The following is a 26936-nucleotide window of genomic DNA, read 5'->3' on the forward strand; positions in this document are numbered from 1 at the left end:
TCAATTTCAAGGTTCATTGCACAGTGTTAAGTTTTTGTGTTTTGGTCTATTTTTCTTAAACTATAAGTAATAGGTCAACTATATTTGTTGTATGGAAGCATTGTTAGCTGTACATGTCTGCCTGGTATGGTTCATCCAACCTTGACATCATTTTCATGGTTCGTTGGTCTTTGTTTAGCTGTCTTGGTTAATGTTAAGTTTATGTGAAAGTTGTAATAAAGCTTTATATTTAGGTCTACCAACATAATATCAATGATAAGTAAAGAAGGCGAGACATTTCAGTGTGTGCACTCTTGTTTTTTTATTAGTTTATAGTGGCTTTGAACTTGCTTCCATTAACTGTGAGTACTCTCAGATCAGTACTTAGTGTATTTTCGTTGGGATATAGAAGTACCCAGCACCAACTCGGTGTTTTTGTTCTATGGATTTCTTTTTATCCATCTGATGAGTTAAGCCTTTGAAACTGATTTTTATAGTTTGTTCTTATACTATACTGTTACACCATTTTCCCACTTTAGAGGAGGGTTGAGATCCCGCTTACCTGTTTAACCCTGCACATTCTGTATGAATATGCTTGTCCCAAGTCGGAAACCTGTATTTCAGCAGTTGTGGTTGGTTGATGTGTGACATATTTGTTTTTCGCTCATTTCTAGTACATTAGTTAGGCCTTTAGTTTTCTCATTTTAAATGTTTTACATTTGTCATTTGTGGATTTGATAGCGGACTATGTGGTACATGTATTGACTTTGCTCATTGTTGAAAACCGTACAGTGATCATAAATTGTTGATTTCTGTGTCATTAGGTTCCTCATGGAGAGTTGAGTCATAATCTCATTGGCAATCGTACCATATCTTATTTTTTATATTGGTATGCAGTTGCATTATGGGCTGGGAGGGATTTGTGTCTTGTATCAATGTTAGATCACCTTGACCTTGACTTTGAACTTTGACAGTTAATATTGTCCAATTCGTATCTGTTGCATGACGTTTGTTCCTGAGCACTTTGTATGCAGTTGCATTATGGGATGGGGATATATGTCATATAACACATTTTGAATTTGACCCCCAGTATAGTAAAATATTATCCAGCGCATGTCGGGTGCATACATTTTTAACTAAATGCTTCCACAATTGTCCCCCTTGACAATAAATAATAAACTATAACTTCAATGTATTCAATATTTTTATATTATTATTTATATAAATATGCACAAAATAAATATCAAATGTGAAGACACTTTGTATAAAAAGAATACTTAAATAACATTTGTTGAATTATAACATGTTAAAAACACATTCAAGAGTGGTAAAATCACATTGTCTTTTATCATGGTTTCTTCTGTAAACTGGTTAAAGGATATTCATAATTAATCATATAATGATTTTTGATTCATCTGCTCACCCTTGGTCTTATTCCACTGTTAAATCGATGATTAATAAAGTAATGTTAGACTTTGTAGACAAGATTGCTTGGGGTAAACAAACATTTGTATCAAAGGGTACAAAGCTTGAATTTTCAAGAGCTGTCATTTAACCAAAGTGTATGTTATTAATTTTGGATCATAGAATGTTACATGTAAGATCTACTGAAGAAATAACATGTCAGTGGTGTTAATCCTCATGATAAAAAATAGTAACTTAATAAATAAATATCCCCCCCAAAAATCTGGACCTTAACATTTACAGTTATCCTTCCACTAAAAATTTTAAAGTTTTTAATGTAAGCTGTCTAAAGACTTTTTTCATGTTTTAGTAATTATTTAGCAGGGGACATAACTCACAAGATTAGACAAAGCCTGATAATGATTTCCTAACAAAGAAAATGTCATTCACTACATGATTAGGAAAGATAAGTAGGAAATTAATAAACCTATACATATAAGACACAATATTGCAATACATATACAGGTATATTGCATTAGATCTAAATCAGCAGTAAACTTGTTTGTGCCAAGAGTTACTTCCCATGTTAAAATTGTATAAGGGAGACAACTTCTGTTATCAAGAGATTACTGACAATACTATTGCCACACTATTTTGAATTTCATGACAATTGTATTATTTATAAACCAATACTGCTGTTAGGTAAAATTACATGGGAAGAAAAGTTCACTTATATTTAATTCTTGTGATAGAAACATGGTTATATAAAAAAAGAAGAAAAAAACAAACAAAATACCAACAAACTTGAGCAGCAGTAACAAAAAGGAATTCATTAACAAGAAGAAATCGAACAAACACTAATTAAACAAAATTTAAATATGGTTTAACAGTTTAGAAACATGAAAAAGATTAACATGATTTAATACTAAATAACAAGATATGGATTTCATGATCAGAGTAAACAATTTTTTATACAAATATTTTATTGCATTTCCTTTATATATATGTGATTATACAACTAAAAAAGTTGACATTTTTCATCTTTTTAGTATATTTGATCATCTTTCCTTAACAATAGAAAGACTGAGCACACAAACACAGATACAAATTATGCATATTTTCAATGGGAGATAACCCTAGCTTTTAAAGATAGAAATATTGCAGACCTCAGTCAGAAAATTCAATAAAAACTATTTTCAAAAATATATAAATAAAGAAAACATAACAAAAATGTCAGATTCTTTCAGGTGTTTTTATTCATATAAGAATATCAGCTGTATTGTATGCAAATATATTACGGACTGTATAATGAATATGTAAAGAATGAATATGCATGAGGTGAAATTTAAATAATGAACTTTAATAATTTTGTGTCATGGATGGATACCCCATATACTTTGTTTTCTATTTTAAAAATTTAAATGAAATTAATGCTTATATTCAACAGGAAATACTTATCCTTTCATCGCAAATCTATATATTAATTTTAGTAGTCATTTTTATGATATGAATATGGTTTTGTAAGACTTATATTAGCTACTTTACATAATGAAAGATTGTCTTTGGTTCAAATTTGTCTATCAACTAATAAATGGATCTGGGTAAAAAAATAAATAAAGAATATTAAACCTATAGTTACTAGCTAAGAGACCTCTAATAACTGGTTTTTGACCACTAACATACAACAATACTTTCAATTTTATGAACAATGAGAACAAACTACAAATTCTATAGATTTTGGAATTGCAAACCGAGCGAATAATCGCTAAATGGGTATGCCTATGAATTACTATAGGATACATACATTCAATGTCTAAATAAATGCAGTCATAAACATATCTCATTTCAAGACCTGCTTGAAGTTCCAGGTGCTAAATATTTAAGAAGTGATAGTATAAGACCTAATGCCCAAAAATACAATGTTTAATGATCTACATCCGAAAAAATGAGACTCAAAACTAACTTATATGTCCTATAACTAAAAATTCTAATTTGGGTGATATGAAAAAAGTGGTGGCCCATGTATCTGTCCTTTTTTTTAAACTGGCAGATTGTGATTCAAAATTTATGTGATGGAACTAAACTTGTAGGACTCACTCATAGATGAATTATATTCTATGTGGTAAAAATGAATTATGATAACATTTTTCAAAAGTTGTTTCTTAGGAAACAGCATCAAACTGCCCTATTAACACAATATTAAGGATATATCTATCAGGAAGCTGTAATCATCAGGAAAATGTTACTTTTTGAGGAAAAAAATGGAATTTAATTTTTATATGCAGAAAATCATGCTAAGCATGTAAGTGAAAAGACTTTGACTTTATAAACATTTATAATTGTATTCAAACTGTCTGTGATATAAAGTATGAACTGTGTCAATCTTTAATATACAATGAGAGGAGACAGCAAATTTTAGAACTCATATGACAATTAGGGTTTTTATTTACTGTGAAATTATGATTGAATTTTATGGTTAATTGGGGCCTAAAAAGTTTTTACTGGACAACCAATACAATTTATTTTTTTAACCTAACATTCCTAACAAAAAGTGAACAAAAATTTATTTTCAATTAAACACATTTTTTCTCTCCATTTTTTTTAATGAATTTCTATCAAACTTAACTACAAACCGGTACAACTTTCCATTTAAGTCAACACCAAGAAAACATTTTGTTGTAAAACATTATATAGGATTTTTACAGCAAATATAATTGCAGAAGATTTGTCATTTGTCATATCATTGGTAAACAATTTAGACCATGTCAATCAGTTACTGACTCCAATGATACAAGTTGATATGCCATCTTTATATTAAACACAACTTAAATTTACCCTTTCAAAATGACATTAACACTAACTCATGGTTCTGTTTAAGTATACTTTATACTCCAGACCAATAAAAGTTGAAGTCTCCAATTATTGGTTCATATTTATAAAAGATGATTGCCAACTATCCTCCAATTCAAAGACAACCAGAATTGACCCCAATTGTCATGCTATTGAACACAAAAAATATAACTAACAGAGGTAAAATCAAATTAGCCATATAAATACTGGTCCATAATACACTTATTTATGTTTCTTTGTTTCAACATGTCCATTGATGGTTGATTTGTCATTAGATATATGACCATTGGCCTTGGAAGATTTAACTGTTCCATTTGATTCTTTCTTGGAGGCCTGAAAAATAAAATACAAAAAAGTTTAAGACAAAATTGAATTAAAATGTGAAGATAACGATTAATGAAAAATATCATTTTTGTGTTTACATAATTTACCTTCATTAAGTTTCAGAAATGATTCAACAGATTACATGCAATAACACTTTTAAAAAAAAACATTTACATAGGAATCATGTTGATTGTGAGATAGGATACAATACAATGTACTACCTTCTTAATAAATCAGGAATTTGTCCATGGAACGCAGATGATGCCCGGCTTGCATGTAATGTTTTAAAGGGACACAACTTAAGAACTGTTAAAGTGATACTGCCCAAATTTGTACTTGATCTGTGTTTCGTTGTAATAAGCATTGTGTATATGTTTCATAACATTTAGTTGAGGCAAACTTAAGTTATAGAATGGATATAAAAATTCCTCAACAATCAGTAAATGGGGGATAACTCTACAACAATAAAAGTGATGCCACTAATATTTTAACTTTATCTGTGTTTTGTGGTAATAAGCAATTGTGTATATGACATTTGGTTGAGGCAACTGAATTTAGAAACCAATTTTTCGGTACCAACAGACATACAGAAAGAGAAGGGTAAAACTTAATGCCCCCTCTGCTACGGCTGGGGCAAAAAAATGGTCTGATTCACAAAAACCACGACACAAAAACTACACCTAGTTTTTGGTGGGGATTGTGTTGCTCAAACTTAATCTTTCTATGTTATTTTGTGTACTATTTTTGTCTCTTGGTCTTTTTTTCTCTTTTAGTCATGGTGTTGAACTTTTTGTTGTTGACTTAGTAAAAAAAAAATGATGAAGAATTTCTTTCCTTGTATTAAATATCTCTTTCTCAAAATCTATCCCCATATATATTTTCTTTTTTAAAATACAAAATATAAATGGAAATATAATCAGGAATTCTTGTTCAATCAAAAATGTAAACAAAAACAAAAACTTTACCTTTCTTCTTACTGATTTGATATATGCATGGAAATAAAAGTTGAGAAACAGGCACAGAATGGTGAAGGCATAGAAAACAAGTGCCCACTGCATCCACATTGGAAATTCACATTGTCTGACCAGTGACTGGGCAGCATGGGCAATTCCTACCACAAATTGGATCTAAATTAAAGAAAACAATAATAAATACAAATAATATTATTACCTTTGACCTTGCTGGCCTCTTTATATATGTCTGGATATAAAAGTTGAGGAACAGTGCTATTATAGTTGCACCATAACAAAAGCCTGCATACTGCATCCATTTTGGGAAGTCACAATCGAAGTAAAGACTTTGAAGAGTGTAAATCATGCCTACATAGAATTGGGTCTAGAAAGAGAAACATAATAATATGTACTTTACAATTGGAGCATTTTTTTTCATGCTTCATGCAAATTATTTCAGAATGTTCATGCTTCGTACAAAATTTTATAGAGATGCAACTATTTTCCACCTCATGCAGAACATGTTTAAAGATAAAGCTGCAATAGTTTTAGTTCAAGTAAATTTTCTAAGATTTTGATTTCAAATTATTTTTAAAAATTCCAATTAAACTTAATTATTTGAAAGCAACTCATTAGATCTTTACAACATTTTTCAATGGTAAAATTTATTTTCAACAAATAGTTCTATTTTATCTATCAATTTTATATTGCAAAATGATAGATGAGTTAGTCAATGAATACTGTTACATGTGCAGACACAATGTATGTCTTGAGTGAAAATATTGGGATGTTGAGTAAGAGTGCATGCCAATAAGAAATTATATGGAGACGGATTAATAAAAGTTTTATTCAAACTTTTTTCTGAATCCCATATTTGAACTTTATGTAACATTGTAATATTTATCTTGTAATATTTCATTAACAAATACTGTTTAAATTAAGAAGTTACATATTTGATCTTAATTTTAGAATGCTAGAAATTGTTCAAATAAATAAACCTAATTATTTTCACAGAAAAAAAATCTACATTCTTCATGAATCTATTAAAAAGCTTTGCCAACTTTGTGAATCAATTTTCTTTTATTATACTTAATCTTAGTTGACCTTCAAGTCTGCAATAAGTTTAAACCAAAATAAAAAGTAACTACAAGTCAAATTAATTGTAAGTTTTGAAACATTTCTTAATTCTCATTCTTAATCTGCAACTCTTTTGATATTAAATCTTATCTTACAAATAAAAGTCATGAACATTTCTGTATTACTCATGATCAATTTTAAGCATTAGATTTTTTATGAAAAGAGTTGCTCAACTCTTCAAAATTTTAAAAATAAATACTCTTTAGAATCTTTCAAAAGACATTCACTAAAAGCCAGTGTAAAGATAAACATTTTATCACCTAATCAGGTTAAAATAATTTAGGATCAAATCTAATTTTGTTCTGAGTACAACACCTACAAAAGCTAGTATGTCAACATTTTGCTATTTTGCATTGTACATGTATTTGTTAAAGGTGTTGGTGCAGAAAGATAGACACATACTGAATGTATAAAGATTATATGACAATAGAGGCATCTTCTTGTTATAGTATGTCTACATGTAAGAAGGCAATATAAAATTTCTGCATACATATTAAGTTTATAAAATAGAAAAAGTTCTATGGAGTCAAGCTTAGTTCAGACATATCAAAGAATATTTTGGTTTTTTTTACAATCTCTGTAGGACAGGTTTTTTTTTTGTGAATATAAATTTTTGTACTAAACTTTTTTTTTGTGAATATTTCTTAGAAATATGAAGAAAGTTTTTTTTTTACAAAATATATGCATCTTAAAAGTATATATAAATAAGTGTTTGCAAATCTATAAATTCATAACGTGTCATTCATTGTGTCAAAAACTGCAAATGAAATGGAATAAAGTTAAAATGGGATCACTAAAAAAAATGTTTTTATTCATAAAATAGTGAAGGCAAATTTAAAAATTCTAACATTTTACAAGTACAAAAATATATATTTGTATATGTGGGAAACACAGTTACAAAGAGCACAAATTTCAGAAACCTACCAATTGCATCATTGTTAAATATCTTTTCCACCATAAATATTTCTGCATATGTGGCCCAAGGGCAGATAATCCATAATAACCATACATAAGAACATGAATGAAAGAGTTGATCATTGCACCAAAGAAAGCTGAAATGAAAGAGAGTAAAATAGATAAATAAGGTGTTTTTTCATGGATATATGGAAGCCTTTTTAAAATATAAATCAATGAAAACTATTTTCATGAAATATATATTACATTTTTTTTAAGAGGTTCTGTGCAAAAGTTTGTGTTTTAATGAGGTTGTAAAATAGAAAAGTGTACATGTTTAACAAGACTTTTCACCAAAGCAGACAAAATATCATCTTCAACATTTCAATTTGCCTAATATCAATTTCTATCAGGCTTTCCACTTTCAGTTGTGAAAGTTGACATGATGATGTTAAAGATAAAAATAATGCGATTTCACATGGTGATAAATTTGCATTAGCCTGAAAGCTAACCTTTTCACATCTACATTTAGCTAGTATTTAACATAAAACTATTTTCCATTCAGGTATTGTTTACATTTTTATCTTGTAACACTTATAATTAAAGAATACTGTAGATTTCTTATTTCATAGCTACCATTTTTTGTGGATTGAGGAAAACTTGCATTTTTCGTAGATATTTGATTTCATGTTTTTTTCAAAGTCTGCATGCAAGACTTAAGTGAATTTTTTATTCGTTTCACCTGTAACAACGAAATCCATGTAATTAGTATCCCATGAATAATAATGAATCCACAGTACCTTAAAACACATGTTATACTTACATTGTCCACCAGCTACCCATTTAACTCCAATCCACCATAGGGGAAACATAGAAGCATGATGATATACATGTAAGAAACTAACTTGGTTATTTTTCTTACGTAATACAAAAAATATTGTATCTAACATTTCTAAACACTTAGAGAAATAAAACCACCATAATGCCTTGGCTATCTGAAATGAAGAAAAAAGATAAACATTAAAATTTTACTTCTGGTATGGCTGTAACCAAAAACATAATGGCTGTAATTAAAAACTGTAACCAAAAACATGAGTGCTACTACAACTAATGTGGGTTTTTTTGGCTAAATCTACATTGTCTGTAAAAGACATCAAAAAGACACATCAAATGATGTTACGTATGCATTTTACAAATTTCATGGTTATATAAATAATAACTTGCTAATTGACATTATGCACTTTATTAGGACTGATTTTATAAAGAAAAGTTCTCACACAGTACAATTCATCATTGTCAAACTACTAAAAAATATGGAATCATTCAGTTTAAAAGTACCCAAGTAAATATGGCTGAATTATTTAACAGATGAACTGATAAACAGATGGAAAATGTAAACTAAATGGATAGCTCCTATTCTTATAGAGTTGAATAAAACATAATGCATATGTTCCATTTACACTTTTTGTGGTCGTCATCAATGATTTAAAGTTGTTTATGCATTACATTTTTTTATAATTTAATTTTGGATATAACACATCTTCTGATTGACTGACGTTGTATTGTTTTTCAGCTCATAGACATAATTTTCATGATTTACTCAGGTTTAAAATGGAATTTAGAGTTAAATTATTAGAAATGACTGTAATATTTTTTCTGTCTATTCAAATAACATAAAAAAAATATTACAGCCATTCCTTAAATATAAAATTAAATGTGTATAAACTTACTTGTAATTCATTTTCATCATCTGTGTAAACAACTGTTTGACATGAATAGTTATACCCTGCTTTTGTTGTGTAATAAATAACCTGGAAAAAAATCAAAATACATTTAAATAGAGCCAATTCAGTATAAATACAAATAAATCTATAGTTTATAATAGCAAAGTTTGTCAGTAGAAAAGTATTTACATACATATTGTAATCTTTAAAAAGAAACAAATATATATATAACAATAAACAATTGTTTATAAAATTTTATAAATCATTCTTAACTTTCTCTTGCTTAGCTCAGATATATCCAGACATAAGGTTTAAGCTCTATGAAATTATATAATTGTTTAAATTTATAAACCAATTTTTCAAGACGTTTCGCCCAATGGCCTTCTTCAGTTCTTTATTATCTATGATATTGCCAGGCATCGAAGAAAAAACATGCTTTAAATGTACCATGACTGTACATATGTAAGGTAGTGTTATTATTTTGAAATGAGAAAACCCTCAGACCGACTTTCAGTGCTATTGGATTGGCTTGCAAAAGGGAAAAAATAACAGCAGAGTTTTGATTGGTTATAACATGATTTTAGATATTTATCTTATTCTTTTTAATTCATTCAGCTCATAATTACCATCTCTGTATTTTTTAAAGGACTTACCTGAGTAAATATATGTAAATTTAATATCACAAGAGCTATGTTGTAGTAAAATAAAAAATTTCCTAATTTCACTGGTTCTCGTTTTTCCATAAATTTCATTCCAGCTAAAACTATTATGATATATGCTATTGTTGTTACTAATGTAGGAACAATGCTTTGCATCAAGAACCAGTCTTTTACTCTAGGATCTGCAATAGATAGAAAACAAATAATAATTAATTCAGTGATATTTATTGTACAAAATTGAATAAAAACTGTAAAATTAAAAAAAAACTAAATCAATTAATGCTGCAGATAACAACCTAAGTTTTTGGGTGTGTTAATGTGTATGTTGCACTTAATTAGTGGCAAAGAAACTGATCGGCATTATGGCCATCAATTTATAAATCTATAAGATTTAAATATCTATGACCATTATATTAAAAAATATTATAACATAGTAAAATCAATAGAAAGTGGTGTAATTGCAGATGTGTCAGTTATCAACAAAGGACCATTAAAAAGATCAAATATGAAGACATTTTATTTATTATGTTTATACAGATATCAATGTGCAGGACAATTATATATATAAGTACCTACAGCCAACCTTTAATATACATGCTTACAGATTAGACAGTGTTTTCCCTAATGACTAGGTTTTACACTTGTCATTTTTGGGGCCTTTTATCTTGCTGTTGGTGTGAGTCAAGACTCTGTATTAAAGACCATACTCTGACCTATGATGGTTTACTTTTACAAATTGTGACTTGAATAAATAGTGGTCTCATTGGCGCTCATACCACATATTTTTATATTTTTATATATATTAATAATGGGCAATTCTTTTAAATTTTGATCTTTGAATTAAAAGATCCATGTATGGCAAGCTAGACTAATTATTGATATTTTGTATGAATCATTTATTTGTCAAGTTTCAATGTTTGTTTGTTAAATGTTATCAAGCCTTCAGGGTATATATTATTGAGCAATTCAAATACCACCATTCAATTCATTAATATTGGAGGATTTTTCCCAATCATCTATGCAATGGGGACAATGTTGAGGCGTATTGTGTGTACAGTTAGCTGTCTTGTCTAATGTTAATAACTGTATGTTAGTTGTCTGTTGTTTATTATTGTTGCTTTTTGGCTCATTTCCAGATAAATCTTAACTTTTAACTTTTCATCATAGTAATCTTAAATATAAGCTTCAGATTTCCAACTGACCAAATTACAATCACAAATAATCACACTTTCTTAATTAGATTACACCATGTTTGTGTTGCAACAAAACTTAGATTTGAACAAAGATTAAATTTAAAAGGCCATACAAAAAAAGTTTTTTTTGTGTACATAATGTATGTCCATATTAAAAAGCCCATAGTACATACACCATGAAGATTTAGCAGACAGTGTATAGAATATCTGACAGTTCACCCACATCTAGTCTAACTTATCTTAACAACAATTCTTTAACAAGTCAAATTTTAACCTAAGTTTTTCTTTTACTTTATTTGGCCTTGTGCGTAAAGACAGGAAATAAACTGAATATTACAAAATGTTAAGAGGAAGACATATGGATAAGTTTTGGGTATTCCATTTCCTTCTTTATTATCAGTAGTGTACTTGTAAATAACCAAAAACAATTAAAATACTTCACATATCAGTGATTTAAACTTTGATATACAAATATGTATCATGTCTGGAGTGTTTAAATGTATTATATCTTAGATAAAGGGCATTTCGCAATTTTTGAAATGCAAATACTGTTAAAGAGAACAAATGAAAAATAACACTTTATGGTTTAAATTTCTAGCTAGAGGAGGACAATTTTCTCTCTTATTACTCAAATTTACAAATAGTTTAGAAATGAGAAACAAATTATGTTTATGCATTCAATAGCCATCTGGTATAAACATGACAAATCAATTTTAATTAATTAATGAATGATAGAAGCATTTATGGAAATAAATTATTCATGGTGAGATAAAAAAGAAAAAGAAAATATGTTATTATACATATCAAAAATTTATACACAAATAATGTTCCTGGATAAGTATAGAATGAACAGTCAAATAAAAATTGAGTTTCAATTTCGGTCAGCACAATATGTTATGCATGACATTGCATTATCAAATTTGATCACATGATTTTGTAAATACAGAAACAAGAAAAATCAAGCCTTACCTGATATTGACAGAGCCCAGTCATAAAATTCTGATACTTCATAATATTTGTCCTTTATTATATCCATGTCTATTTATTTAAAATCTGAAATAAAAACAATTAATTTATACATTGCAAAAAGACACCAGTTACTATATACATGTAGTTCAATTTTAAATAACAAAACTATACTTCACCACATTTCTATTTATCTCACTTTTAAAATAAGTGACACTGGAGGCCAATTACTTAAAATATTTATATCTAACCATGCTAACTGTATTTTTGGAAATATCTGCCTCTAACATATACACACATTGGTCATTCTTTCTTTACCATGTTTACGTTCAACTATCATCAGCACTTTGTACGTAAGGAACAGAATTTCATTTTTACCTCAAATCATTACATATTCAATCATATTTAGCACAATGTCAATGTGATGCACAAAATATTTTTTTGTTATAATCTTTTGAAAAAAATCCAATTTAAAAGGCATTCATATATATTCACTGTAAAATGTTCTACTTGCCCTAGAATTTGACAGCTCTTTGTAATCGTATACAAGTATTAGATAAACACAATTAATAATAAATATGAATGGATTCCCACTTTTTACAACCCATCATCGATTACCATGGCATGAGTATAAATATATTCAGTTTAAATTACCTTTTCTGATCAAATATAGGTCTTTCCAGTCCTGTGCATCTAGGCTAATTAATTCAATATATATAGCTGATCTTTTATTACTTAAAAAAAACAAAAATCAATCACAGTTTAAAACTGTAGAACGAGTTGACACAAGCGAAACCCTGTTTTGATGTGTTGTAGCAACAGCTAGAATTGTCTTGATTTAGCAATTAGTCTGTTTGGGTTATTTAAATCCCAATTCAATGAGGTGCTTAACTGACAGAAAGGATTAATCTTGTACTATTTAATAGACCTTTACACATGTAGACAATAGTGATCTTGACCTTGTCATTAATGAAATTAAATACCATATTGATTATGTAATTGTTGTAGGACAAAAATTAAAAACAAATTTGCAAGATTGTACATTTTGTCACTTTTTTATATTAAATTTGTTTAAAACTTATTTTATTTTTTATAATCATTTGATTTAATTGATTTACAGATATTTACATGATTTCAGGTGACAACATATGAATAATAAATGTAATTTTACAATTTCTTTAATGGATTATTGTATACATGTACAATTTGTACTACATGTAGTAGTTTATTAGGTTATAAACCTTTTGACTTTTACATGTATACCCAACATCTTCTTTATAATGTGTATTCATGAATTTAAAGGTATAGATATACACATGATACATGTATAGATTTAAAAATAAAGAATAAAAACTAAAAAAAATATATACCATACCAATTAAGAGAACCAAAACTGATAAAATGTCCTTGTTCAACTTTGTATTCATAAATTAAAAACCTGAGCTTTTACCCAATATTTATTGACTAATATAAACTTTTTTTCAGGTACAAAATATTTGTAAGACATTAAGTAATTAAAACATGCATATGGATGCAACCTTTTAAGTCAATAATGTAACCTACACCATTTAAACATTTATATCAAATTTTATGCATATCTTGATAATGCTACAAAGCAGTGCACTGAGACTTGTAGAATAAAAACTGAGAAAATAGGACAACAAACTGTTGAAGTAATGAGGTTTTTAAATTATTGCATTCGAGCCTGCATGACAGCATGTATATATAAAAACATCATGGATACCTACATGTAGATTCAAATTATCTATGCCAGACTCACATATATTGTCTGCAAAAGACTCACCAGTGGCACTAGAATTAAAATTTATCTAAAAAGGCCAAATAAAGTCAAGGAGCATTGAGAACCCAAATTTCTAAAGCCTTGCCAAATTCAGCCAAGATAGTCTAGTTCTTGGTGTTGAAAATTCTTAGTTATTTCGAAAAATTCAAAGTTCTGAAAACTGTGAGTTAATTTGTAATTTTGACCAAATTAAATGATATAACTCATGATCCTGTCATCACAGAAGTGTTGATTATTGGGCTGGTGACATGTATCTCAGAATTGGGTACCAGGGTAGTGTTGGCATGATAAGCATGTTGCCTGTTGGATTATGAGTGACAAAGAAAAGTATAACATATATTCTATTAGTCAAAACACTTGACAAATAATTTCAGTTCATTCTGTCAGTAATGATAAAGAGCTCTTGAGTGTTATAAATAAACATCTGATATCTCATGGGACTATTTGATTACAAAATGTATATATATACATCATGTACATGTACATGATTGTTTATCTTTACTCTGTCCTAACATGATTTACACTATGATGTGCAGGGGCGGATCCAGCCATTTTAAAAAGGGGGGAGGGGGGGTTACCAACCCAGGACAAAAAAAAGGGGGGGGGTCCAATTATATGTCCCCATTCAAATGTATTGATCCCCCCCTGGATCTGCCAATGATGTGGCTAAAATGAAATTGGATACCCTGCATTTATCATGCATTTCAATAGCATATCAATCATCAAATCACAGACCAACCCCTCCTTAGTAATGAAAAACTATCATTCAGGATTGAACATTTTGTGTAAAAGGTATAATTTCAAGTTTATAAATAAAGACATTAACTTGAGATTTTCTACACAAAATTTTCAATCTAAAACAGATTAAAGTTTATTCAAAGCATGTTTAACACTTGAAAAATACTTTTAATTGAGAAATGAAGAGATGTGTACATGTAGATAAAAGCTCATATGATCATCTAGGCCAAAATTTAAAATATGTTTGTTTCCCCTCCCCCACCCGGGTGAAAAAATATTTTCCAAAAAAAAATCAAAATTTTTTTTTTTCCAGAAAATAATTTGTTTCCATTTTTGGAAAGTGCTTGAAAGCAGAAGGATTGATAATCTAAATAGATACACTCAAATTGTGCACAAACAACTGATAAGTGACCTGGACTGGTCAAGTCAAGCCATTCATGTGACCATGCTATGACAATCACATCCAGTTAAAAAAAAAAAAAAAGAACCTGCATTCCTAGTCTGTTTACAAAGGGTAGACCCGGGGGAGGGGAAACAGACATTCTTTTAAATGTGGCCCTATTGATCTATTCAAACAGTTACCATTTTCTACCCTAAGAATATTTAGACTTCCACAGCTGTATTAGGCAATTTTTTTTAAGGAAATCCAGTCCTCAAATCTCTTATATTTTGTACCTTTAATAACTATTTGTTCCTCATTCAAGCTTTTGCTGTTTAACCAGTCTGCACCAAAAACTTTTTCAATTACTAGTCCGAAGCAAATATTCTGACATTTTTCTTATTGGTCCAAACAAAATTTTGCAAAAACTCACTAGTCCGGATCAAATTTTACTAGTCTGGGGCATCGGACTAGTGGCTCACCGTGCAGACTGTTTAACTGCTGAGTCTTAAGAAGATAAAACACCAATATAACATATACACATGTATTCATAAACTCAAACTTACAAGCAGTTAACTTATTTAGATACATGTATATATACATTTTAAATGTACATGTAAGAAGATGCATGCTAAGATTGTAAAGCATACATGTCATGTATGTATTAATTAATTTCTATATTATTTCAAGACAATCTTTCTATTACATTATCAATAATTTTAAAATTTGGCTTTAACACGAGAACAATTTGGTATGCTCTCTCCAAAATTGTTCCAAAAATATATTGTTGGCAAAAAACAATAATTGAGAATAAACATTTATAAAAGTCATGAACATGATGAATGTAGACCATACTAAATCTATGAACCAGCATTCTGTTAAAATATCAATGAAATAAAGCTTGAAGAAATTAAATTATCATTATAATAAACAAGTCTTTATATGGTTAGTGATAGCCAAACTTTACACAGTCAATGTTAGAGTAACACGGTCTGTATCATAGTCCGAGATTACTCCGACATCCAACAATTGTTTTGCTGTGGGCCCAGCTTGTCAGGCAAAACAGCTGTTGGATGTCAGAGTAATCTCGGACTATCTGTGTCACAGTGTTATTATACTTCCTGGTCCCAATTGGATGAATTGCAGGGCTTAATTATTTGGATTAGGTTAGTAAGTATAATATTTTTCCATTAAAAATAATCTCACAACTATCAGAAAAGATGGCATCGGCTAGTCATCACTGATACCATCCTTCCTTGGTATCTTTAACTGTTGATCATATCAATACTAACAGGTCAGAAAAGCCTTTATATGTTTAGGAACAAATTAATAGGTAACTTTTTCACCTTGCACCCAATTTAGTACAAAGTTCATTCCTTAAATAAACAAAACATTAAATCTGTTGATTCAATTAAAATTACTAATTATAGGTACTTTATAAAGAAAACTCAGTTTGCTTAATTAGCAATCATGTTTTTAATCGATATTAATTGTGATTATAAGTCACTGAAGTGATCAAACGTGCAGACGCCAGATTCCGGGTGTTGCACCACGGGGGATGGCCAGAGCATATGAAATATTTCTCGAATTGGTATAGAATGAAAAACTATATGTAAAATAAAAGAAAATGTACCTTCTCTGTTGTAAACAATTGTCAGGAAACCGGGTAACAAGCATGGACTTACTGCATGTGTTGCTATAAACAACTAGAAACAAATATACCGGTGAAAGCACCTGCTAGCCAATGAAATCCCCGTTTGCTTAATTATCTTACAAAAATCTTGCAAGTCAACGTTTCTGATTGGTCAAAATCAATGAAAGTAAATTTAGATTTGTTGAGGATCTCCGGAATAAATCTAATGCAGAGTTTACCAGTTGCTAGAGAAACAGATTTATTCACCTTCTGGTAAGAACTGTTTGTGTCATCAATTTAATTATGTGCATTCTCAATACATTGCTACAATTAACAATACTTTATACTTATTATTCTAAACAATTAATAACATGTTTGTATGTCTCCACACTTCTGAAAACACTCTGTCTCTGGAAACAGTGGAATAATGGCAATAATCAGTCAGCAAAATTATTGGTTTACCATACTGAAAAAAAAATGCAAATATTAACACTTTACTGTAGATCTTCCCACATAGCATTTTCATATATATCATCAGATTTTTTCAATTTATTTCATTCGATAGCATGGTTCAAACTGACCTTATATTATCTGCTCCGAATACACTTTATATCGCTATTCCTGGCTGACCTGAGAATCTGTCCCGCTTGAAAAATTGACGTCATACAACAATCACTTTCAATTGTGGCATCAGATATTTTGTATTATGACGTCAAAATTGTTACGGCAACCTGTATACATGTATATGATGTCCAGTTATTCATGGTGTACAAATAGCAATAACGTTTATAGCCTTTTGCCATCAAGCAACAATCAATTTTTAATTATGGCATAATTTTTTTATGTCAAAGTTTACCGGAACTTGTTGATTTTATGTAATGGCAGACAAATCCATCCAAGATTCATCAAAATATCCTTGTCATGATTCCTCAGAGGTGGTCTCATTGGGGGGTTCCGATCCCGGATCCCGCTTAGTGTTTTGTCAGATTCCCGTATCCTGCTTACACTATGTACGTAAGCAATTCTCATTTTTTTGCCATTTCCCGGGTCCCGCAAGACCTCATTTCCCGTTTTCACGACACAATAATTTGAGTTTCACGCTTACGAAAAATCGGCAATCCCGCGTCATGCTTAGACCCCAATGAGACCCACCTCAGAGGGCTGAAATAATATCATGAGTTACCATTATTTTGATTTGAAACTTGATTTGTCAAAGTCATTCGATTTTTTTTTTTATCATCATAAAGGAAATGTACATTTTATTGTCATGCGCTTATAAGAATGATAGTTAAATACATTTTGCCAAAATTCACAACAAGGATTTCCTGTGTTATTGGTTATATGCAGTTAATAAAGGTTTCATTTGGAATTTGAATCAATTAATGTCAGATTAGATGTATTGTTTAGTTTTAAGTTGTTATTCAAAATTTTGTAATTATTGTAAAATTTATATTTTTCAATTTTAGATCAATCACCAGTACCGACCATGGGACTGTCATCGTTCATTGATGATTATGATGAAGTTTGGAAGATTAAAATGGGAGGTATGTCTGTATACAAGTTTTATTCTTACAGTACATGTATCATTAAAGAACAAAACAAAAACAATCCATGAAAACACAGAAATTATATTGAAGTTTGTTAATATAATTTTACCTACAGGTATAAAGGAGAAAAGAAAAACACATTTTTTATTATTAACCAACCATTTAACTTCAAGGGGATGTTATGTTTTTTGTCTTTTTTGAGGCTATCAAGCAAATTAATTTTTCAAATTTTAACCCTATCAGATGTTCAGAATATTTTATTTTGTCATCTGCTTGACCACACACTTTTTTCCCATCAAATTGGGGTTCAGAATATTTAGAAAAAAATACCCTCTTTTTTTAAGTTAAATGGTTGTTCCCTATAGTGTATAACATTAACAGGGATAATTGAGAGAAAAACGGAGAAATTCTATATTTTTAGTGATTATATTTTATAGTAAAATAGTAAAGTTCTAAAGAAAAGGACTGCTGCTCTATTTTTTATGGCACATACAAGTAAAAAATTTTTTTAGACATTTCATTTCAAATTTTATTTCATTGAATCAGAAGCACATTATAATTTTTAGTTGAAATGAGGAAAAATTACAACATATAATAATACATTTTGTAAACCATCAAAGCACATGGTATTGAAGATGAAGGTGCATTCATGGTATTAATTAATGAGACAATACATTTTGTACATCACAACACAGGGGCAGATCCAGTCATTTTAAAAAGGGGGGTTCCCAACCCAGGACAAAGGGGGTGTTCCAACTATATGTCCCCATTCAAATGCATTGATAGGCCAAAAAAGAGGGGCTCCAACCACCAGAACCCCCCTTGGATCTGCCAATGCAGCATAATGTTCAAAACTGATAAATAATACATTAAAAATAATTTATTTTAACTATAATTGTTAGTCCAATGTTACACTTACAATTTTTGACCCTATCAAATAATATATCATTGGTTGTGTTTTCAGACATAAGAACCCAAGATTGGTTCATGATGACATCACCTATACCTACCATTTTTATCATCATGGGTTATCTGCTTTTTGTACATAAGGGACTTCGATGGATGAAAAAACGAGAGGCTTATGATTTAAAAAGAGTTCTACAAGTTTACAACTTTTGCTTGATATTGGTGAATGCCTATATTTGTTATGAGGTAAGTTTATAGACATGTGCCTTATTGAAAAGTGACTTTTGAATTTCACAATATATAACTGTTTTCACCTTTGTATACCGTTGAATGATATCGATGAGTACCCGGTATAAATATTTGCAAACCAAGCATGACATGTAAATAATATGGAAATAATCTGACAAATTCTAAATCAATTCATATTTATTTCAATGAACTTACATTGCTCTATCTGCATTGTCAGAGGCAGGAGTGAGTCTTTATAACTTGAGATGTGGTAGATTGCCAATGAGACAACTATCCATCAGAGACCAAGACTCAACTAAATATCACTGTGTCTGTGGCACAGTATTAATCCTGTTGAGTCATTATTAAAATCCTCTTTGAGCACCAGCCAAGAAAGTAAAATGCTTTAAGACAACAGGTTCTTCAAGACAAAATTGTGCTTAAGTCTAATCTACTTCTTTTGTTTTTTTCTTTTTTCTGAAATGTTATGACGATGGCAGTAAATAAAAATAAAATCAAACCAATCTTTACTAAATTTGTGAAAGGGATTAAATATTGATATCATGAATTCTGGTTGTTTGACCTTGTATGTATTTGTGTTTTAATTTTCAGTTTTTTGTATCAGCATGGACGAATCCCAAAGTAGATAAATTTTGTGCACCTGTTGACAAGTCTAATGATCCTCTCTCTCTTAGGGTAAGTAACTGACAATTTTGTAGTCATGGTAAAGAAAAAGTATGGAATAACAAAAATGTCAATTGACTGATCATTCAGAAGTATTTTTAATCTTTGTTCTTTCCACTGTACTTCTCTAAGTTTATGTTTTATCTAGTAATCTCTAAGTTTTAAATATTTTAATGTTACAGTTAGTGCATTATTCAGTGCAACTTTAATTTTGGCCAGATACTTTAGTGTTAATCTCTCCCATGTTTCCATTAAAATTTTAAAAGTGATGTATTCATAGCATTTTCCCTTCACATAGATATGACTATTAAAATGAAGGGTTAATAGAAAAAAGTAAGAATATTTTCGCCTCATGTAAATGTATTGGTTTTTTTTGTGTTTTTTATTAATTTATAAGGGGAGACAATCTCAAGCAAAATTTATAAGATTTTATTGTTTGACAATATTCCAAAAAAGGGATTGGATAAATGCTCATCCTATATATATAAATCCTTTCCCATAGAATGATATTTGACTTTTACATATAACGCTATTCATACATCATAAAGTCTCACATCTAGTAAGGGCAGGGAACTCTTTTGCAACTAACAATACCTACATTATACTTCAAAAACATTTAGTATAGTTTGGTGAAGCAAAATTTATGAATAAGCAAGATTGCAGAAGTTGTACAATGAAATTGAGATAAGCACACAAGTTGCATTTCTATATATATATATATTTTATACTATAGTAACCATAGTTCTTTTATCACTGATAGAATTATTGGACATTATTTTAAATCTTTTTTTCAGTTGGCCAATGCAGTATGGTGGTTTTACTTCTCAAAGATCATTGAGTTAATGGATACTGTGAGTATATTTATTGGTAAATAGGATAAGATAGGAATTATTTGTTCACATCAACTCTGGGTTTTATGATACATATTTAAAAAAATCTCTGAAATATAATTGGATCATTACACCTATAAAAATTAAATCAATTGGTTGGACTCATTATTGTTTTTATAGTCCAAAAATATTTTATAGGGTTTCAACTTTCAATAGCTGAATGCTTGTTGTACATAATTTAGTTTCATTTTCATCCTGCTAAATTTATTTATGTAGTATAGTTGAAGCTTGTTAACTGCTTCATTCATTTAAATTCTAGATATAGTTGTTATTACTGTTAATTTTTAACAAGAATTTAGTTACCATAGTTACAGTGTTGTACATTTTACTCAATAGTCCATTTGCCAATTACCCATTCGATTCAATTGTTTAATATTTTTTAAACGAATTACTTCCCTTTGTGAATCCTAGACTGGTTCCATACCAGACAAATTTGGCTTTTGCCAATAAAAAGAATAGAAAAATTGAAAATGGTGTATCGGTGGTTCAACTAATTTATCATGAAAAACAATTTCTGATGACAAAAGTATATTTAGCTTAACAAGAAGATGATGTAATTAAAAGATTTGAAAACCTTAAAGATTACTCACATTATGCACAGGTAAATTTGCTCTTTCTGCTAGCTCCCCATTGTAAATAAAAATTAATGTTCCTCATAAGGGAGACAACTAAAAAGGGATCTCTGATAACAGGGTCAATTGACGGGAATTGGCAAATAGCCTATTGCAATGCAAGATTTAATAATGTTTGTGAATTAACAGTATCAAATATTCATTTGGTTATTGAAATTTTGATTCTTAATAATAGTCCAGTCAAACTAAGATTTTAACCTCAAACTAATTGAAACAGGTTTTTTTAAAGTTCTAATCTATAGCATTATGCCCTTTATATACACAGAAAAAAGTCCCATAAAATCTAACTTGAGGAAAACTCAAAATCAGCATTTTTAATTTCCTATGGAAATTCACATTGGAACGGGAGGTAACTCTTACAAAAATGAGTCTTTTTTGGTCAGTTTTTGTTGTTTTTCTTGAAATTTATGTAAAGTAAGATATTTTGATGGGGTTATAAGTTTGTATATCACTAAATAATATAATCTTCTGCTCATGAAATGTACAAAACCGAAGTGGTATGGGTAGTTTTATCTTTTTAATGCATTTTTCTTCAAGAATTTGCAAATTTGAAGCTTTGTGACCATTTTGAAAAAATTATGTGAAAATTTGATATTGTTTATAACTGTATATTATATGTTTTCAGCAACTTACTTATCTAAAGAAACTTTAAACCACAAAAAGAACAGTACATGCTTAATTATTTTGATTAAATTTGAGATTCCTTACCTTGACAGGTTGAAAAATTCAATAAATGGTCACCTAATGAATTACGAAATCTAGATTATAGCTTGATAAAAGATATGGAAACACCTTTAGAGTTGTTTGTTATGCTCAAAAATCAAGAATCAATACGTTCTGATGAATAGAGGCGGTAAAGTTATAATTTTGTATCAATTTTTATTGGTATTTCTGCCTTTTTTGCAAGAGTTATCTCCCTTTTCAATGCAAATCTCCATAGGAATTTTAAATGGTGATTTTTTTAAGTCTCCCTCCAGTTAGATTTTATGGGACTTTTTCTGTGTATATTTGGGGTATAATGCTACAGATTAAAACTTTAAAATCTTCTGTTGCATTACTTTCGGGTTAGGGTCAAATTTATGCTAGATTGACTGGACTAGAATACTTTTCCTAATTTAACTCTATTCCATTGTAGGTTTTCTTCATATTGAGAAAGAAGAATACCCAGGTTACCTTTCTCCATGTTTATCATCACTCTACCATGCCAGCTATTTGGTGGATTGGAGTTTTCTTTGCACCTGGTGGAGAAGGTAGGTTAAAGTTGATACATCCATATATTAAAATTTAAGATGTGATAAAGTTTTCCATGGAAGACATTTGCCACAGCTCTTCCTTGCATTAATCAATATATAAGTATCAAAACATTATAATTTCTATATTTTGGTGACAGAGAGGTACTAAAATCTGTTTTCTACTTGGTGAAAAATAGAAATAAAATGCTGCAACCCATATCACAAAAAATCCTACAAGAAAAAACCTCACAATTCATGAACATTTCAGGATACTGTGGGTTCATTAATTATCATGGTTACCATTTTTGGTTGATTAAGGAAAACTTGCATGCTCTTGAACATTTAAATTGTGTTTTTTCTAAGGTCTGCATACAAGCGTATAGAAAGATTGTCATTTGTGGAACAGTTAATTTTGTGACCTGTTTCCTTGAAATCCACGAAGATAACTAGTAATAATGAGTCTACAGTAGCTTATGATCAACTTTTTGTAAAAAAAAAATCCTGAATTTTATCACCTAATCAATTAAAACAAATTTTCAATTGAATTGAGGATGAACCAGTTAGGCTTATTTAACCAATTAATATTTCACCAGCGAAATAAAATGCATGGCAAATGTATACAAAACAAAACATTTTTTTTTTAGTTAATCAGAACTATAGTCAAATGTAATTATTGCAACATCAAAGGTTTTGTATAAATAAAAACTTTTTAAGTTTTGATAGCATGATTAGTATGAAACATTTTCTAACATTGCAGTTATCAATTTTGCATTCTTGTCAATTGATAAACAATCACAATAATAAGTGAACACAATAAATTCTTAATCTATATAAAAAAGAAAATGTGGTATGATTGCCAATGAGACAATTATCCACAAAAGAGCAAAATGACACAGACATCAACAACTATAGGCCACCGTTTTGCCTCCAACAATGAGCAAAGCCCATACCACATAGTCAGCTATAAAAGGCCCGGATAAGACAATGTATAACAATTGAAACAAGAAAACTAACGGCCTTATTTATGTAAAAAAATGATCGAAAAACAAATATGTAACACATAAACAAACGACAACCACTGAATAACAGGCTCCTGACTTGGGACAGGCAAATACATAAAAAATGTGGCGGGGTTAAACATGTAAGTACATCTTAACATTTTAACTTATATTATTACTTGTATATTTTTTTATTTTAGCTTACCTGTGTGCCAGTATCAACAGTTTTATCCACATTCTGATGTACAGTTACTATTTCCTGTCATCGCTAGGACCACACATGCAGAAATATCTCTGGTGGAAGAAATACATGACCACTCTTCAACTGGTATGTTTTTGCAGTCACCAAAAAATAACATTTAGACAAATTTTTTTAAAGTTACAAATATATATTTTATTATTTACCTGATTAAATCTAGATTTGAAAAATTGATTCTTATTATAAATGAAGGAAACAGGATAGTTATAAATACAGCAAGAACACATTGTCCTTTGAAGAAAACAGGAGAGAAAATGAAAATCGTTTTTAGATTTGAGTAGTTATTAAGAATATTAAATGATTTTAAATTCATTGTGAAAAGATTTTTGAAATAAGACTTCTGGAGCCATAGGCTCAACTCTTATTCCATTCATTGTAGAAATAGTTACCTGTCAGAACAGTTAATCCCAAGATAGACTCTGAGTTCTACAAAGAGTCAAGGTTTTTTCTTTTTTTTCATCTATTATCAGCTTTAAATGATCTTCTGAATAATTGCCTTATTAATATGTTTTTATTATCCAACATTTCAGGTACAATTCTGGTGGATAATGTTCCATACAATCTATGCTATTCATCTAAACTGTGGCTTCCCAAACAAGTTCAATTGGGCCTTGGTGGTGTACGATTTATCACATATCGTACTGTTTACAAACTTTTACTACCAGACCTACACTAAGAAGGAAAGAAGACTCAAGTTAGAACAACAGATGCTGGCCAAAGTGGAGGAGATCAAGGGCAATAAAATAAACTAAAGAGTTGATTAAAAGTTTGAATTGAAAAGATCACTAACAAAGGAGTATGTTCAGTAAGGGCCATATTTGGATCCAAATATTAAGTCTATTGATACAAAATTAAAAATATTTCAAGTGGATGAAAATACATGTTAAAATGTTAAATAGAACTATTTTTGGTCATGCTTTATGTGTAAAGTATTGAAAAGAAAACTCCAAGTAGACTAAAAGTAGAGATTTTTAAGAAGTTGACAACATTGGCTGGATTTTAACTAAAATCATGTATAGGATACATGGAATACTGCATTTGGCACATAAAATGCTCAAATCAGAGTTGTACATGAATATATTAACTTATTTTCAAAATATCATTTTTGTTGACGTATGTGCTGTATGTTTCACTTCTTAAAAACCAACCTGTTGTTTTCATTGAATTTTTTAAAATCTGAAATATTGTGCTCTAAGTGACATCATGATAAAAAAAAAAAACATATAGTAAATTTTCAAAAAAGAGACCTATTTCCTATGTATATTTTGTTATTAGAATGATATATTATTATAATGGTCAATAAATTCTTCTATTTGAAATTTAAGCTAAAAATAGGGGCCATATTGGGGCCATAACAAATCTACTCCTTAAGTATAACAATTAAACAAGTAATAAATTGTATCACACTATATTATTTTTACATCATTTGAAAATTACATACATGCCAATAGATATGAAGGAATTAATGTGCTATTTGATCTCTAGTTTAATATTTATCATATTCTATACGTTGATTATTCCTTTTTGAATAGGATTATAAAAAAAAATAATCAATGAACAATAAAATCTGTTAGTCTTATGTGACCATCTGAAGGATGTTTATAAGTAGGTTTATCAGATTTTTTTGGATTTGTATTAAAACAGCTAAAATAGTGGCTTGATCAAACTCCCTCCTTTGTCTTTCGTAATATCCTGCTATATCATTTATAACATTGCACTTAACATTTTCAATTAAATCATTAGAGAAATAGATTCTACCACTTCACCTTGGTGATAATAATATTTATTTAATCATGATAATCATATTTTTAAATTTTAACTATCAAGCATGGATAAGTCTCATTATTAATTCTGCGGCGTAGTAGAATTTATATTTATCATGTTACATGTATTACTTAATGTGATTTGTACTGTGCTATTTAAATAGTTGTTTTGTTAAAATTATTTTTCTTTGTTTAATTATGTTGCATTCAGTCTGTACCACCTGTAACTACTTGTCCAAAGACCAATATTCTGACGTTTTTCATATTGGTCCAAACAAAGTTTTGCAAAAGCTTACTAGTCCGAATAAAAATTAACTAGCCGGAGGCATCGGACTAGTGGCTATCTGTGCAGACTGGGCATTTAACTTTCATGACATCATGACACTATTAATTTAAGTTTTACACTGTCACTTGCATTTATATCATACCCCATGTCAATAATCTTTGTTTCTTATTGTATAGATGTTATAGATATCAGTGAACAGGGTGGCGTTAAGTATTTACGTGGGTGAAATTTTCATCGGGAAGCCGCACGTTAAGTCTACAAATTAGTGTCTTAAAACCTATTTTTTTATTGCATTTACTATTATTTTCTGAGAATTGTTTATATTTTTACTATTTGTCCAGAAATAGATCTCTCTCAAATAATTAGTGCATAATGTCCATAAGAAAGTAAATATATTTATAAATGGTTGGTAATTGTCTATTGAATGAATGTCTATTGAATGAATTTAAATCAAAGATAATCATGTATGACTGTTTTGTAGGTACACTTTAAATTTTGTTCATGGGTTATTTAAATATCAACTAAAACACATTGATTGCAAACATATGCTTGCAGTTGAAACATTTAACAATAATCTGGTTTATTATTATATTATTAAATAACTACAAATTTCTATTAAAGATGGAAGCATATTACTGAATTATAGATTTGCATGATAAAACAAGTGGCAATGCTATTTTATTTGGTAGGCAATATTCTTGTTTACAATTTACATTTTGAATTGTTTATAGATTCTTATGCAGTTAGTAAATTTCATGACACTGTTCCAAGTGCTAAATTGGTTCATGCAGGAAAATTATTTTTTTATGTTTCATAATTTCCTTACATGAAGTATCTAACACATAGCAATAACCATTTTTAGCTTGTGAAATTTTACCCT

At 29.3% G+C, this 26936-nt stretch overlaps 2 protein-coding genes across 4 annotated transcripts; one reads left to right on the forward strand and one right to left on the reverse strand.

Annotated features, from left to right (window-relative positions):
* Positions 1-1165: 1165 nt before the first annotated feature.
* Positions 1166-16752, reverse strand: LOC134683003 (very long chain fatty acid elongase 4-like). Of its 3 annotated transcripts, none has more exons than XM_063541994.1 (8): positions 16632-16752; positions 12084-12167; positions 9916-10103; positions 9269-9349; positions 8362-8533; positions 7569-7696; positions 5523-5684; positions 1166-4566 (listed from the first exon to the last, which is right to left on the reverse strand). In XM_063541994.1, exons 2-8 carry the CDS (start codon positions 12148-12150, stop codon positions 4456-4458), a joined length of 909 nt encoding a protein of 302 aa, XP_063398064.1. In that variant the 5' UTR covers positions 12151-12167; positions 16632-16752; the 3' UTR covers positions 1166-4455. The 3 variants fall into 3 exon arrangements, with proteins under 3 accessions (XP_063398064.1, XP_063398062.1, XP_063398063.1); XM_063541992.1 differs by lacking the exon at positions 5523-5684 and adding an exon at positions 5728-5892; XM_063541993.1 differs by lacking the exons at positions 5523-5684; positions 16632-16752 and adding exons at positions 5728-5892; positions 12735-12897.
* On the forward strand, positions 16717-25990 carry LOC134683004 (very long chain fatty acid elongase 4-like). The gene is made up of 8 exons (XM_063541995.1): positions 16717-16904; positions 18098-18175; positions 19143-19330; positions 19925-20008; positions 20791-20847; positions 22654-22768; positions 23949-24076; positions 24538-25990. The coding sequence occupies exons 2-8, from the start codon at positions 18118-18120 to the stop codon at positions 24757-24759; spliced, it is 852 nt and encodes a 283-aa protein (XP_063398065.1). The 5' UTR covers positions 16717-16904; positions 18098-18117; the 3' UTR covers positions 24760-25990.
* Positions 25991-26936: the final 946 nt, after the last annotated feature.

This window comes from Mytilus trossulus, chromosome 9 (genome assembly GCF_036588685.1).
Source record: "Mytilus trossulus isolate FHL-02 chromosome 9, PNRI_Mtr1.1.1.hap1, whole genome shotgun sequence".
NCBI classification, from domain to species: Eukaryota; Metazoa; Mollusca; class Bivalvia; order Mytilida; family Mytilidae; genus Mytilus; species Mytilus trossulus.